The sequence below is a fragment of the Arctopsyche grandis genome, chromosome 6, assembly GCF_051622035.1.
Source record: "Arctopsyche grandis isolate Sample6627 chromosome 6, ASM5162203v2, whole genome shotgun sequence".
In the NCBI taxonomy this organism is placed as follows: Eukaryota; Metazoa; Arthropoda; class Insecta; order Trichoptera; family Hydropsychidae; genus Arctopsyche; species Arctopsyche grandis.
This window is the reverse complement of record NC_135360.1, coordinates 31,846,557-31,862,945: the sequence shown is the minus strand read 5'-3', so window position 1 is coordinate 31,862,945 and position 16,389 is coordinate 31,846,557. Positions and strand designations below refer to the sequence as shown.

Sequence of the window (16,389 nt, the reverse complement as noted above, 5' to 3'; positions counted from 1 at the left end):
TATTAGTTAAAAAGTCCATCTTTCAAATAAAAGGTAAAATTAATCCACCCATTTTATTAAATTTCATAAAACATCATTTACAAGAATTATATCCGAACATTTGGGTTGCTATGCGAATTTTAGCAAGTGGTGAACGTAGTTTTTCGAAACATAAATTAATTTAAACATATCCCTAGTCTACGGTGTCACAAAATAGACTTTCCAGTTTGGGAACTCAATCTATTGAAAATGATAGAAAATAATCGCTGAAAATCTTGATTTTTCAGCTTTAATTAAAGATTTTGTCGAAAAAATGGCTCGGAAAGTTCACTTCTGAAATATAATTTTATTTATTTTTAACTCCACCAGTGGGTTGGGAAACTTTGTTTAACCTCTTTTCTGCCGGTCTCAAGCCCGGAAAAAGGAGGATAGTAATCCATTTTTTAAATATTTTTTCTAGGGGCGTTAATAAAAATTGTGCGAGGGTGCCATAGGGTGTAAGACCGGCACTGTTGGACATTACTATGCTATTATATTTCATGCGATCAACGACTAAAATGTTCCATCTACAAAGCTCCATGGAGTTTTTTATAATCTTTGGGAACGCACGCAAATACTGATTTGAATACTTGAGACACCTGTTGATTGTATAGTTGAAACAAAATGTCAACAACGAAGCGTAATAATTGGGTTTTTAAGCGCGAGCCTTACTACTAAACAAGTGTCCATTTTTTCAGGGGAGTAATTTAAAATTATCCATTTTTAATTTATCAGTGTGTTTATATAATTAATGCCAAATTTTGATTTTAAGTTTTGTGTTATGGGTCGTTATTCTTGCTGTTACGTCCATGTTTTACGCCGGCTGTCACTCGCGATATTGTTTTGGCGGCTGAAATGACTTAAATAGTAGAAGTTATACAAATATCTGCTGTTTTAAGTGAAAGTGCACGGGTAATAGTATTTCATTTTTAAAGTTGACTTTCTCATCAGCCATATCATCAGCGCCGCTACATCATCAACAATTTTGAGGTTATACTCATGACTACCTACTTTGCATATAGCTTTATTTTGATTGTCCACATACAGTTTACATTCGATTTAAATCCATTTTAAAATAACAGATGGAAGCAGCCACACAACAATCCACACAAGGACATACGTTTTCTATAAGGTTAGACTTCAATGCGGATATCACCATAATTGTGAAGTTATTGAATGATTGAAATTTGTTTCATTGCAGCTGCAGCGATATTCCGGATTCGTTGTTCGATCATGATGCAGCGATCGAACACTTCGGCAAGTTTGGCCCGATCGCCAAGATCGTTCTGCAGCCTAAAAAGAAATCATGCATCATCATGTATGAAACGCGCGATGATGCCGATAAAGCCATATTGAACGCCGGCGCATACGATGGTTTTATGTTCGATGTCAAACTAATTAAAAAAAGGTATTAAAAATACGATTTGAGTGTGAATGGTGTACATATAAACTTTATTATTATTAATATTTAGTGTTTTGTTTGCGGATTAGACGTCCCAAGCCAGATGATGATCCTGAATGGTTGCCGGATCCCGACGTTGCCGCTGAGCTTGCGTCGATGGGGAGAAACCAAACCCAAGTTTCTCGTATCAACAGACAACAAAGTATTGTTTTATACAAATTTCGTATAATTCAATATTAACAACTTTATTTTGATCAAATGCTTATATTTTAATTCACAGAAATGGCTGTAGATCTACCTTCTCCGATTCGACCCGTTAAAAAGTCTCCCGTGAAGAGGCTCAACAGCAAAGTAATTGAACGGAAAAAAACAAAATCGATATCTAAATCTTCCACGTATGCATTGTTTATATTTAAATTTATGATTTTTAGATAACTTTTTGCCTAATTTAATTAGTTTTCATTTGTGGTATCATAAATGATGTATACTAGGGGTTCCAAAAAACCGCCTGAAAGAAAAAGCCAGTTTTCGGTTTTTGTACTAATAAAAAGTGGGTTGACGGCTTTCACCGATTTCAGAAAATTAAGGCTTTTTTAAGTTTTAAATTTGTTTATCAAAAAAAAAAAGTGTAAATATATATATATACATATATTCATATTATATTATGCAAAAAAATAATTGCTTATAAATTAAATTGAGTTATAAGCATTATGAACTTTCATAAGATTATTGTTGCGTAGGGGTGGGTGGAGGATCCAAGTAAAAGGCCAAAGTCGTGTCACAGCATTTATTGGTGATTAAGGAGATACACACACTGGCAGTGCTCCGTCCAGAATGTCTTGATATCGCCTAAGTACTGCCTTATAATGGATAGGTCGCTCAGGGCATCTTCGACGTCCGGTTACTTCCCTATTGTTTAGGCGTGTACCCGGATATGTATTCCCACGACACTCAGTCCCACGGTATCGGTCACTTCTGAGAAGGGACCAATTCGGTGGCCATTGTTTAGCCTACTTGCACTTAGTCTGGAGATAATCCTTGAAACCAATTATAACGGTCGCACAGTGTCAGGAATGCGCCTCGGCCTAATCCGATTGCACTTAACCGGTGGTTCTTTTTTGTATACTCTACATTATTATACATATATTATTATTACAAATAATAAAATTTGTATTATATATCACAGCTATAAAATGGCAGATCCTGAATACGCACAAATAATTAAATGATTTAAATTAGCTACTATCAAGAATATATTAAAAAAATAATTGTCTTACCCCGTAGAAAAACTCTAATCGTAGAATCGTGAATAAAAACACTGCTGAGATGAATTTGTGTTCGAAAACGTAATAAACTATGAAATATTTCCAAATTTCAAAGTTATTTTTATATATCTGCTTTAGCTTAAAACAGCAAAAGCTTGTCGAACCATTGGATTTTGGGAAACGAATTCATAACGATAACGGTTTCTATACTTTTATACCTGAACGCGCAAAAAATACAAATTATGAAAAACCCAATTTGCCGAAATTCTGAAAGGCCTTGTGTAGGTTATTGAAACTACTTTCAATAATAAATCATTACTAAATCTCAAAGCCACCGCTAAGTGCTGTACCTTTTTTTATTGTTCAAATAAATATACGCCTATTCATTAAAAAAGTTTGGATATACATATTTTTTTGATCTTTCATAGCAATTTGAAATTCATAATTGATTGTTATTAGGAAAAAAAACATTAATTAAAGAAAAGCCGGTTGATGGAGCCAAAAAAGCTGGTTTTCGGTTTTATGAAAAATGGTCAGAAAGCTGGTTTTTCGGTTTCCGTTTGAGCCGGCTTGGAAGCCCTAGATGTATACATATATATCATATACAAGTATCTATTGTATATGATATATACTCAAATGGTATCATAAATATATATTCTTCCCTTAAATTCCCCCTCGTATTGATCCATTTTGTTGTACCCTGTTTTCCTTTAAATTACACATATACATTGATTTTTGCTGGTTAGCTCTCGTTTATGAGATATACCCGGCGTTGCTCGGGAATATTGACTTATGGAGTGATTATATGTATGTTGTATAGTATTGTTGCGTAGGGGTGGGTGGAGGATCCAAGTAAAAGGCCAACAGTCGTGTCACAGCATTTATTGATGATTAAGGAGATACACGCACTGGCAGTGCTCAGTCCAGAATGACCTGATATCGCCTACGTACCGCCTTATAAAGGGTAGATCTCTCAGGACGTCTAATCTGTTTACCTGTTGTATAGTCACGCATTCGGATATGTATTTCCACGACATTGGGTCTCCCAGTACCGATTCTGAGAAAAGACTAATAACTGTCATTGTTTAGCCTAAATGCACTTAGAGTCCAGATATAATCCTGGAAGGTAAGTGCAAGCACTTAGTTAATCCGATAACAGATGTCCGTTGGTCTAAGTGCAAGCACTTAGTTAATCGATAACAGATAACCCCTGAACGGTCACATAGTCTCTGGGATTCTATTCGCTTAATCCGCGGCGTACGTAACAGTATTTATAAAAGAATTGTAAAATAAAAAAGTACGTTTGAAAAAGTACTGAAGTTGCTTGAACTTTTAGTCGATGGGAGATTAGTAAGTGTTGGTTGTAAGGGGGTGATTTAAACAATGAATACTTTGTAATCAAGTTAAATTACATGATAATTTGTCGGAAAAACGCATTTGAAATTATTCAATTGTTTTATTTTTATTTTTAATAAATAACTCTTTGTTCTGGTAATCTTTTTACAAGGCTTTTTTTACTTTATCTATGTACGTAGTAACAATAGATGAAGTTTTGTGATCATGCAAAAGTTCGAACTCGAGATTTTGATTGATTCGAACTCAGAATCAATCACTGATCACGTTTTCATGATCTAGAAAAAATGTGTGTGTGTCTGTGTATTTTGGGGATTTTTTTAACACCGTTAGTCCTATCGAATTGAAACTTAGTATTAGTCACTGAAATTATTTTCGACACAATGTAAATTTTTTTCAAATTTTTAAGTTGACCGGAAATGGTAACTCCCCTTATAGGTGTCCTCTTTTCTTTTTAAGTTTTTGAACTCAATTATCTCCCAAACCGCTAACTGAATCGGACTGATATTTTTTTACATATAATAGAAATTATAAATTTTATAACCTAATATTTTTTGAATATTTTTACCTGAACCGGAAGTAGTACTTCTACTCTAGTGAATCGAGGTTTTTTATGTATTTCTCAGAAACCTTTTGGTTTATTGAATTGAAATTTCATATCTAGAAGTTTAAGCTTAATACCAAGTTTTGTTTAAAATTTGGTAAGCATCCGTCAACCGGAAGTGGCAGTTTACTCTTGTTCGATTTTTTTTCGACTGCTTAAACATGTGTGCTCTTCACGAAAAAATTCAAGTATAATTCTTGTATCAATGTGATGAAAATAATAAAAAAATCATCAAATTTAATAAACCGGAAGTGGTATTTTTTCCTCTTAGAAAAGTCAAAAATTTTGTGATCACGATTCGTTCCACACCCCTGAACGTATCAAGCTGAATATTTATATTTTTATTCTTTATGTATTAACCTTTAGCTGATAAGGTTTTGGACAGAATTCGTAAACCGGACGTAGTATTTTTTTTTTTAAACAAGACTTAATTATTTTATTTTGACCTTTTAATTTATTTTTAGTTTCTTGATATTTAATGTGTATAATAATTAAATTGATTTTAAGTAATAAAAAAATTTCGAACAAAATCCGACAACCGGAAGTAGAACTTTTGTCTTGTGTAAGTTTCCCTACATTTGCGCTCAATTTGTATCGAAAATGCTCTCATAACCGGTATGTGTGAACGTGTATGTATGTTTAATTATCGAATTTTGTTTTGTGACCTTTTTATATTCCTCAATTACATAGATAAAGTCATAGGTTGGCCACATCCGAATTTTTTTGTCAGTCTTATTGCTATTATTGTTCAGTAATTTTTCTAATTCTTAGTAATCCACTAATCAAATCTTTTCTTCTTTGTTTTTAATTTTTATCATTGCCAAAATTCATTTTTAAAGATTTTTTGATGTCGATGTTATGTACATACATAGCATTATGGTTTATTTCTTTTTTATAAATGAATAAATATGCAAAAATATCTATTTATATATGTACTTGAACGTTGTCTTACTTTTAGAGCCTCGAAGTCTGCCATAAAGCCAATAAATAGTGATGAATTGATCTTGTTGATGAGCCGAGCTTGGATTACAATAGATGAGAAGTTGAAAGCGCTTGAAATACGAGATAAAATACTACGAGGTTGTTTGAAAACTCGACACGGAGCGATAAAAGGCTGTTGTCCAGACATGTGTCCGGAGAAAGAGCGACTGTTGAGACAATCACAAAGACAAGTATGAGGAAAATTTACTACTATTACTAAAAGCCTCTTCCGAAAATTTCCCACATCTTTCAGTGTCCAAGGAGGTCCACATCGGAAGCCCTAAGTCATAATTTCTAATGCCATAGTCTATTATTCTTCGAACTTTTTGGAAGAGGCCTTGGTTGTTTCTCACATCAAATTGTATCAATAGATTATATGTAATTTTAGATTCCTCCGTACGAGATGAGTTCCGACAACCAAGCAACGAATAGACTCGATCCGAAACGGGCTATAAAAGAATACAGCAGAAGTTCTGCAGATCAAGAAGAACCTTTACCGCACGAATTAAGACCTGTACCCGTGTTGCATGAAACGTTATTATATTTACTGAACTATATCGTCGATTTGTGCGAAGATCCGGAAGTGAGTCCAATCTTATTGCATTGACTGTTGTTTATTTGTTTAAATCTACATACTTGGTATATTATGTGATTGTAGGAGTCGTTGAGCGATTGGTTCCACTTTATGTGGGATCGTTTACGAGCAATTCGAAAGGATATAACGCAACAAGCCCTGTGTTGTGAAGGTATATTTCGTTCATACATATGTGAAATGTTTACAAATTAGTGTCGTTTCATTTTGTTTCTTTTTTATTTTAAGGTTCCATAGCTTTGGTTGAAATCTGTGCTCGGTTTCATGCACACTGCGCCGCTCGTATGATCGAAGAGCCGTCGTCATCCTTCGATCAACGCTTAAACACTGAGAATCTTCTGAAGTGCCTGCAGTCGTTGAAGTATATGTATAACGATCTCAGGAATCGAGGAGAGGCTGATGCTTGTGTCTGCGAGCCCGAGTTTAGAGGATACGTCATCTTGTTGAATTTGCACGATTCTAATTTCATGTGGGAAGTAAGTAGACGCTCGTGTGAAACGGTTTTTTATGCAGTGGTGTCATCAAATTGTTGCAGTGCTGGAAAAATATTGCATTTCAATCCGTTCAGCCCTTCTCTAATTACAATTTTTCATTACCACGGGCAGACATACAATATGATTTATTTATTTATTGTAAACAGACCATTGTGGCATAACAGGAATTCCTAAAGCGCCACAATGGTCAAAAAATATAACACAAAAAAAAAACAAAATAACAATTAAACATAAATTAATACACAACGAAAATAATATACTCATCAATTATACATAAAAAATACATTTGAACATAAACATAAATACATCCATACATAAACATAAAAAATAGCATTTAATAATAACAGATAAAGTAAAAATATCAAATAAAAAATATAGCATAAGGAATGCCTTGCACCTACAGCCAGTTTCAATAAATATGTAAGAAACAACTACAAATACAAAACATCCCTGTAAGGCCCAAATGGAAGAGAGTTAATCAAAATTTCACTCATAAATCACAATCAATCATGAAAGCAATGATGAGCGCAGACTACCAGATAAATGGGTTAGATATGTTTATATATGTACATATAAACATGTGCTTTATATATGTTTATTGTCTTATTTTTTAATACACAAGTATACCACAGTGTCTTCACAGGTCACTCCAATATGACACTGTGGCCAGAAAAATGTATAATGTACATATATAAAGATTGTGTATAATCATAGATATAGAATACATAGATATGCCTTTACATACAAATTTCGTTGGAGATCTTGTCGCCATTAACTGAGGGGTGCGGGGGGTTTAACTAGCGGGGAAGTGGTGAAAAAAAAGTTCGACGCAGCGGTCGGCAGTGGTCAGCAACCAGTTTATGTACATATGTATGTACTTTACTTAACTTTATTTTATTGGACACTCCGCGTGACAGTAAACCAAACTAATAAAGCCGTATTAAGAAAAAAATATTTAGCTATACACACTATATTAAACTACAAATGTATGTTACTATAATGAAACCATCATTAACTATTACAATATTTAAACATTAGTAACTTCCACAAGGATCAATTTTAAAGCTGACACTTTAATATCTAGTTCATTGTTTGTAGTTTTAAACTTAATGTCGATTTCTGAATTTCCTTCAGTGCCAACAAGATATACGTGTGCATTTAGAGACATCTGTGGCAGAGGTTGTCGACCGCTGTTCAATCACTGCATACAACACTACATACATCGCGCTGATATTTCATTATATGTTAAAATACTACTATAATTGAAGACATTATATATTAATTCTTATCTATGATATTTGATGCCATCCGCCTTTTAATGTTTTCTTGAGTAATTGTAACACAATTTCACTGAATACTTTGGGATTTTCGAAAAACGTCAATCGACCTTCCGACTTAGAAGCTAATTAGCTACTGAGAGAAAGTGTTCATGCACTTTACTTTCCTTTGGGTGTGCATGCACCAAAAGGGTGATCGGCTTAGAGCGTCAGGGCGTATCTATGTATGACTACAATTCTGAAAAAAATTTGCCCCTTATCCGATTGTTTTCATACTTTGTCATATTGCTCATTTTGGTCATCAATATAAGTAAATGTATCCTCGGCCATTACGATGGTGAAAAAATATCGTATTAGACGCGTTTGAAAATTCTCCTACGAATAAGTGCCTTACGTTTAAAAGTCCATTCATATTGTAGAGCACTTGCAAGGCGACAGCCTGGTACAGTAGTGCACGGAAAAGACTACTTATATTCATACTATACAGCAGCACACGTGCAGACAAGTTTTGATGACACTCCTGCATTGCAAATAAATCCTTCTGTTCCTGATCAGTTTTTTATCTAGCAAAGCTCGATCTTCCTCGACTACTCAATTTTTTACCGATGATGTGTAATCTGTCATTGGATCTCTCAAGATTCAGATCCCTTATTGAGGCCTAAGAATGTCATTTAACTTTAACTTCCATCACCAATAGTTCAAGGATATATCTTTGGACAACCAGCAGCATAGATCAGTGGTTAGCGTGTAATGCTTTCAACTGAGTTTTTGAATTTCAGCATCTCGAATTTGCTGATTTGTAAAATTCTGCAAAAAAATTGTCAAAATTTATACATAGATGTCTCTAAAATTGCTCTATAAATTGTTTATCGATATTTATAATTGGCCAGGAAGGCGCATTGAGCTTTCCTGATGAAATTCACTGAAATTAAATGGATCACAGCGCTATTTATGTTTATGTATTATCCAATGAATCAATCTTAATATTGGTTTTTTGTTTTGAACAGGTTCAACACTTGGATCCTTGTGTGCGATCCTCTCCTGAAGTTTCCTTCGCCATTAAAGTCTTCACGGCGCTCGATAATAACAATTACGTTAGATTCTTTAAATTGGTAAGAAGTACTACGTATCTAAACGCATGCATCCTCTTGAGGTATTTTAACGACGTGCGACTTCAAGCCGTCAAGCGAATGATCAAGGCTTCTCCTCGCGGTTCTTCATACTTCCCCGCTTACGAATTGTTAGACACGTTGGCGTTCGAAGATTTGAACAGCATGGGGTATTTTCTCAGTCATTACAACGTGCGCATCAACTACGCCGATCCGAACATGCCGATGGTTATGTTCGATCGGACCAGCTTCAGCAACAACAGTGAGCCGTACGGCCCGGAGCGGGCTATTAAATACGTCGAGGCGAAGAGGAAATGCAGTATTGGCGAGACGGTTTACGGAAAGGAGTTGGTTGAGGATACGTTCTCCGAGTACGACCCGCATTCCAGCTTCGATAAGAACAATTACTTCAAAAGAGAAGCTGTTTTGGCCGAAGATCAGGGACACACTCCGATCCCGGTGGTTTTAGCGATGGTTAAAAAGATTCTGAACAACACGACTATCGAAAAGAAGTCGTTTGAACCCAAGCCTCTTCCCATCACCACTAATGCTAACAATGATAAGAATTTTACGTTCGTTTTCGCCGAACCTAAAAAGGTCAATGATCCGCCAACTATACCGTCGCTTTTTGATTCGCAAACGAATAATACGGTATTCAGTGGCAATAACGTTTTCAAATCTGCCAATAATGACAATGCTGACCTTAGAAGCAGTCAAAATCCATTCAAGTCGTCTACTTCTGATTTTATATTCTCTAAGCCGGTTCTAACGGACACACCGAACCTTTCACAGTCAAACAGTACGTTTATTTCTAGCAGTATATTTGGAAACAGTGCTAATAGTGGCGTTCAAAATAAGGATAATATTTTTGCTTCGAAAAATGAGCAGAATATATTCAGCAGTAATTCAGCTCCGAAAACGTTCGAAAGTTCGTCGAAAAATATATTTACAAGACAGATTAATGCTGGAAATTATTTTGGTATAAGTGATGAAGTTAAGCCTAATAATAATATCTTCGGAAACACAATGGAAAGTCGGATGTATCCAACTGTCGATCAAACGAAAAAAATGATGGAGGACGAGAGGCAAAATGTTTTCAAGAATTTTTCTCCATCGGCACTGGTTATTCCATCGAATAAGTTCGTCGATGAGGAAAAGCAACGACTTCATAATCCTTTTTCTCCTTCGGCGAGACACGTGGAGGAAGAAAAAAAGAGATTAGCTGAAGAGAAACGATTGGAAGACATTAAAAGAGAATTACAGAAGCAAGAAGAACGCAAGAGGCAAATGGAAGAAGATTTGGCAAAGTTAGCGCGTAGAAAAGAATTGGAAAGAATTGAAGCTGAAAAGAAGAAAAAATTTGAAGAATTTGTCGAATCGCATTCCGCAGAGCTATCGTCTGAATTGATCGAAGAATCCACTAAGGAAACGTGCAAATACTTAATTCAAGAAGAAACGCAACGTTTGAATGATATAACAGCCGTCGCAGAGCTCACCGTCAAACACATGTGCCAAGAGATAATCGACGAGGAGTGTAAGGTAGACATAAGAAAGGAAGTGGATTTGCTTCAGATTCGGTCTCGCTTACGGGCCAGACGGGTTGTTATTAAGTGGAAAGCGCTCGTCGCCAGATCTCAAAAGCGTCGTTCACTCCTCATCAACACCCCCGTCTGGATACACTCCCAATCACCACCGATCGCATCGCCGAATCAATCAGACGTCCTGAAGCGGATGAGAGACTTCCATCACGGAAAGAATTGCACATTCAAACTGCCGACGAAATCCGCCGTCGCCAAGTTGGACGTGTTCGAAATCGTTAAAAAGTATCTGATGAAGAGGTGTCAAATGTTGGAGCAGAATCCATTCTCCGTCGACGTGTATTGGAAGGTCGTCGTAGATCTGCCGCTCGACGGCGAAACTACGGAATATTCAAATTTCTATCACGCGTGGACTAAGAACGCCTTCAGCAATTGTATTCAAAAGGCTGATGATAATTCCTTGCTATATCTGTCTGAAAACTATTGGTATAAAAAGTTTCTTGTATCGTTGTGTAGACTTTCAGACAACGTACAGTTGAAATCCATATCGGAAGCCAACGGATTGCTTTTTTACGGTGCTGTAAATCAAACTAACCTCGCATCTTTCAAAGAGAGAATCGATAGTACTATTAGAAGCAAAAACAAGTTCGATTCTGTACCGGTGGCTTTAATTTTAACACCGCAAACAACGGACTTGCGGGATTCAATTGAGAAGCATTTGATGCAGTTTGAATGTCGGAAACATATATCGGCGTATAAAATATACATAGCCGAAGACGTGACGGATGCTTTGCTCTCGGCGCACAGTATAAAGGCTTTGAAATGGTTAGCTTTGAATTGTCCGCCGAAGCCTCCGTTGGAAATGAACGAGCTGAAGTCTTTCTTGGACCAGTGTATTGGAAGTGAACTGTGGTATAGATTCAAATTAAGCTTAAACTCGTCGATCCGAGGCGCTTTCGAAAGCGTAGAAATAGTCATCAATTTATATAACGAAGCTGTGGATAGGACGCTTAAGATTGCTTGCAACGAGGAATTGAAACTGTATCCGACTTTTGCTGAAGAATTCAAACGGTACGTCACAAGCTCGATTCCGTATCCGAAAGACTATGAGCATTTCCCCGCCGAATGGAGTGGGAATATGAAGGTTTTAAAAGACGTGATAGCGTCTTTGAAAATGCCACAGTATTCCGGAAAATGGCCGCCATCTAATTGGCAGTCTTTTCAAGTGTCAATCAAAAGCTATATACATTTATTGAACTGGTATAAAGACTCTGAAAGAGTGTTCTTGAAAGTGTTAGCTATATTTTTAAACGTCGGTGGCGATGACCCTGACTGTTCCGGATTCAGCTGGCTCGACGTAATGCAGCTCCTTGTCGGCGAAAAGATCAAGCACACATTCAACAAGGTCGTCGTTTATAATAAATCCGAATTGGAACATTTCAGAACCACGCCGTGGTGGTATAAATCGGAGTGCACTAAAAACGTGTGCCCGTTTGTTGAAGAATTAGAAATGGATTTTCTAGAAAATACTATTCAAGATCTAGGAATCAACTCGTCGTCCAAGAAGCGGAAGCTCGACACGTCCGCCGATAGTATTCCTGATGAAGATTGGCTCTCGACGACTTTGGATCATATAGACAGATCCGTCAGTAATAACAGTTTCCGGAAGCGGATGCTCGAAGATCTCGAACGGTCGATTCAAGTCGAGAGTAAACGACAGGCCGAGATTGACGCCCTTTTAAAGACGGCTTTATAAATGAAAATCATCCTATGGTATGATTCTTATGTTGCATATTGGCACTTTTCAGTTACCAAAACACTCATTACGACGTAAATATACTGTTTTAATTACATATGCATTTGCATTAGTGAACTTTCGCCATCCTAAGGATAGAGTTGTAAGTTTCAAATGTGCCTTCATAAATAAAATGAATTGTAATGACCTTGTTTACTATGATAACGGCTTTGGTTATATATGTATGTCATTTTGTATACTAATTTGTCAATGGTTAATTTATTATTTTGTTTTATTGATTAATGTGTTTGTATTCTTATATAATTGTGTTGTAAAGGAAAAATAAAAATACATGTACATCAATTGAACATTATTTATTTGTTAACATATACATTTTTGGAAATCGTGCAAGAGACGAGACTACACAGAATCTTGCACTGAATGACCAATACAAATTTTCAAGTCAGCGGCCACGTTAAATTCGCTCGTACAACATCAACGAGAATGATCCATTGTCTACGTGGAGGAACCGTTTTTAAATAAGAAATAAAAAAATATATTTCAAAACGAACTAAAATTTATCTACATATCTGAAATGAAACAGAAAAAAAAAAAGAAAATAATTAGTACAAAAATAAAAGTTCCTCATTTTGCAGTACGATCGGCGATTTAGTACATACGGTTGGATTGTTTGCACTGTCTGAGGGCTTCATTGAAACCTTCGCACAGGGTCAGGTCTGATTGACCTTGAGCGCATGATATGAATTGCTTGATTTCCCAAGCGCAAGGGCCGGAAGGTTCGTGAGCTCCGGGTCCAGGTTGGTATTGAGACGCAGCAGGAGCTGGTGCTGCCTGTTGCGGTGCGTCGGAGCTTCCACCGCTGAACATTCCGGTGAGAGCACTTCCTGCAACGTGGCCCTGAAATTTTAAATAGTCGGTCAATTCAAATCTTTAAGGGATTGTTTTTATATTGAGCAGCGTTTAACTTACGACAGCCGATCCGATGGCTACGCCTCCAGCTGTAGCGGCCATTTGGGCCATCATGCTGGGTTGCTGGGGCTGCGCCACCATTGGGGTGGTGGGTGGTGCGGGGGCGCGTGCCGGAACCGATGGTGGAGGTGCAGCAGCCCTGGAAATTTGATAAATTTATGATGAAATAAAATTTAAGTCATGTAATCAGTTATTGCGATTTGTTTTCGTATGAGTGACTTGTTAGTCACGTTTTTGGCAACAATTCCAAGCTTCCGAGAAAATAAGGTCATGGGATTTTTCCCCTGTATTTTTTTTTGTATGTATTATCTATTTATGGTTCTTTGATGTATGGATGATTTGAATCTTATTATATTTCTAGTACAAAAATAATTGCATCAGATATCTATTCAATACAAATGTTATTTGATTGTGTGGATAGGTTTTGTATGGCATTGTATTTGAGATCAAAGTAAAAAAAAACAATTTTAAATGTAGAATCTGGTCTATGAATAAAACATTAATACGAAAATTACGATTCTTTGTAGTTTCAAGCAAACAAAATACATTTTCCTCATAGTAATTACTGCAATGTAATTGTGCTATTTGCAATTATATGTATATTTTTTTACAATTTTTTATTTATAAGAACCGCCATTTTATCACTGGTGACATCTATCGATTTTGATCAATACTAATTTTTTTTAGCTAAAACAGGAATCGTCTTTATCGACTTTTAACAATTTCATACAAATTTATGCCACTTTGAAAAATCATCTTGCAAAATAAACTCATATAATGTAGAAAAAATTGGGCAAACGTAATTTACATATTTCCAATTTATTATTCTAAGCTGTTAACAAAAACATGAGATTCGATAACATAATGATTTGCGTCAGAGCAACTACAACAATAATAGTTGTTCAATTGCGCGCACGTGATAGGTTATGACAGTTGCGTCATTTTTTTCAGCGCTGAACTTTAAGCCGATGCTTATTCTATAGAGCACAGCGAGGATGTTGCAGAATGGGTAATTGCAAATTTGACACGTTATAGGTTATGTATGACAAGTGACGTGTGAAGTCCAGTTCAGTCCAGTGTCAGTGCATACGTCATTACGAAGATGGCACTTCGCAGTCAAAATTGCTGAAAAGTTGTGACGTCACGGCGTGGCGCATTCGACGAGATTTGATTTAATTAGAGAAATTGATGAGACATTAACATACCTGCGGGGCGCTGGAGGGGGAGACATGGAGCGACCGCGACGAGGCATCTTGGCTGAGATTTAGCTGAGAGCGGACTCGACTCGACTCGACTCGACTCTGGACGACCACACTCGACGAGAACCGAAGAGCGATTGATTAGTGCGGTTACCTAACCACTCGATCAGACGAGACTTTCTCGAAACTACTCAGAAGCAGTGGTGCCAACTCACCACAGTAGCCAAGCTACGATGTGTCAATTTGCTAAATTAGCACTTTTCCGCTGAAATGTTTCCCTTCGATAATACGCAATTGGCATTCATACACGTATTCGTATGGATAATGACGCCGTTCTATGGATTAGTCGCATAAAAAGTTAATTGGACCGAGTGTGAGCACTCTCATACATTTCCATAGTGGCAATATTCTTTGGGAAGGGCAAAGGTTAAATTAACACGTGATCGTTACGTAAGCGTGTTGTTGTTTATGTGGATTCTACAGCGGTGTTTTTCAAACGGAGTACGCATACCCCCAGAGGTATTCAAGAGGTCGTGAAAATTTTGTGACCTTGCGCACTGATTTTGATTTTCATTTTTTTCCAAACACTGCATGGGGTAATTTTTAAATCTATTGATTTGTGTCAAAAAAAATAGTGAATGCGAAAAAAAAATGGAAATAGATAAACCAGGAGATGAATACAGTATCGACTCACCTGAAAAATGATTTATAATGCAGATTAATAGATTTCTGGCAAATTCCTGTCTCAATTAGATTCGAAGTATAAGAAAACGTTCTATGAAGATTTATTCTTTATCCTCAGTGGCGTGCCGTAAAATTCAGCCTGCCTTTGTCATACAGCCTTATTAGCGTATGCGCGAGAAGGATACAAGGAACTAGGTGACGTCATACCGAGTGCCTTTGTTTAATAAATCTTCATAGAATGTTTTCTTACGTTTCGACAAAAATAGGGCGATTTTCACCGCACGCCACTGATTATCCTGGTTCTAATTGTAGTGTGTACGTGTAGAGGGGTCTCTGAAATCGGAGTGAAAGTCGCAGCAGTAGTAGTAAGTCTAGTTTTTTGCTCTTGATCCGTGAGCCTGACAACTTTGAATGGAGCATTGACCAAAACTGATTATTCTGCAAAAAGCGATCTCGCGCACGTCCTTAAAATCTCGATCATGGAACATCTGACACCCTAAAACTCCATCAATCGAAATATTATACTAACGAGAATTCGAGTGCCAGATATTTCGTATTCGCGATTTTTGTAGCAACGATTGTCGTGCGTGCGATCGCAATTTGCGCAATTATCCGTTTACCAATATTTATACCCGTCGGGTACTCTCCGCACATAAATCATTGGTCGATGGGTCGCAAAACCTTATTGGTTGTTGTATACGGCTCGTTTATACGCTGAGACCTTTGTGGCGCGAACGCAATACCAGGTGATCAGCGCTAGTAAATCAGTGGTCAACGAGCACCAATCGCCTAATCTCTTTGTTACAGTATTTAGAATAATTTAAATGTATGAGATTCATAAGCGCAGGGTACTGGCATTTGGGATGTTATTTACAAAAAACAATATATATAAAAACGGACGCGATGTGTGTATGTGCCAAACCGTGGACACACAGCCAATAAGAGTCAAGTGGTCGAGCGTGGTGGCACACACACACATTCATTGATCATTTCGAACGGGTTGGACTGGTGAGCGTGTGATGCGCGCACTTTTTATTACGGTTAATATTACGTGCATTATGTAACTTAAGATATTATGTAAAATTACCTTACATTATATTTATATATACCATATAACTCTATTTTGATTCGTGTATCAATTCCTTTCC

At 36.7% G+C, this 16,389-nt stretch overlaps 2 protein-coding genes across 3 annotated transcripts; one reads left to right on the top strand and one right to left on the bottom strand.

The window, feature by feature from the left end:
- The first annotated feature begins 809 nt into the window (after window positions 1–809).
- xmas (RRM_XMAS2 and SAC3_GANP domain-containing protein xmas) lies at window positions 810–12,728 on the top strand. Its single transcript, XM_077433752.1, has 10 exons — window positions 810–1,008; window positions 1,101–1,150; window positions 1,220–1,426; window positions 1,510–1,622; window positions 1,701–1,815; window positions 5,601–5,814; window positions 6,012–6,206; window positions 6,282–6,369; window positions 6,444–6,691; window positions 8,994–12,728. Exons 2-10 carry the CDS (start codon window positions 1,101–1,103, stop codon window positions 12,387–12,389), a joined length of 4,626 nt encoding a protein of 1,541 aa, XP_077289878.1. The 5' UTR covers window positions 810–1,008; the 3' UTR covers window positions 12,390–12,728.
- On the bottom strand, window positions 12,725–15,465 carry Chchd2 (Coiled-coil-helix-coiled-coil-helix domain containing 2). Of its 2 annotated transcripts, none has more exons than XM_077433756.1 (4): window positions 14,564–15,465; window positions 13,359–13,497; window positions 13,049–13,286; window positions 12,725–12,958 (listed from the first exon to the last, which is right to left on the bottom strand). In XM_077433756.1, the coding sequence occupies exons 1-4, from the start codon at window positions 14,608–14,610 to the stop codon at window positions 12,951–12,953; spliced, it is 432 nt and encodes a 143-aa protein (XP_077289882.1). In that variant the 5' UTR covers window positions 14,611–15,465; the 3' UTR covers window positions 12,725–12,950. The 2 variants fall into 2 exon arrangements, with proteins under 2 accessions (XP_077289882.1, XP_077289883.1); XM_077433757.1 differs by having other exon boundaries at window positions 12,729–12,958; window positions 13,359–13,493; window positions 14,563–14,727.
- Between the last annotated feature and the right edge of the window lie 924 nt (window positions 15,466–16,389).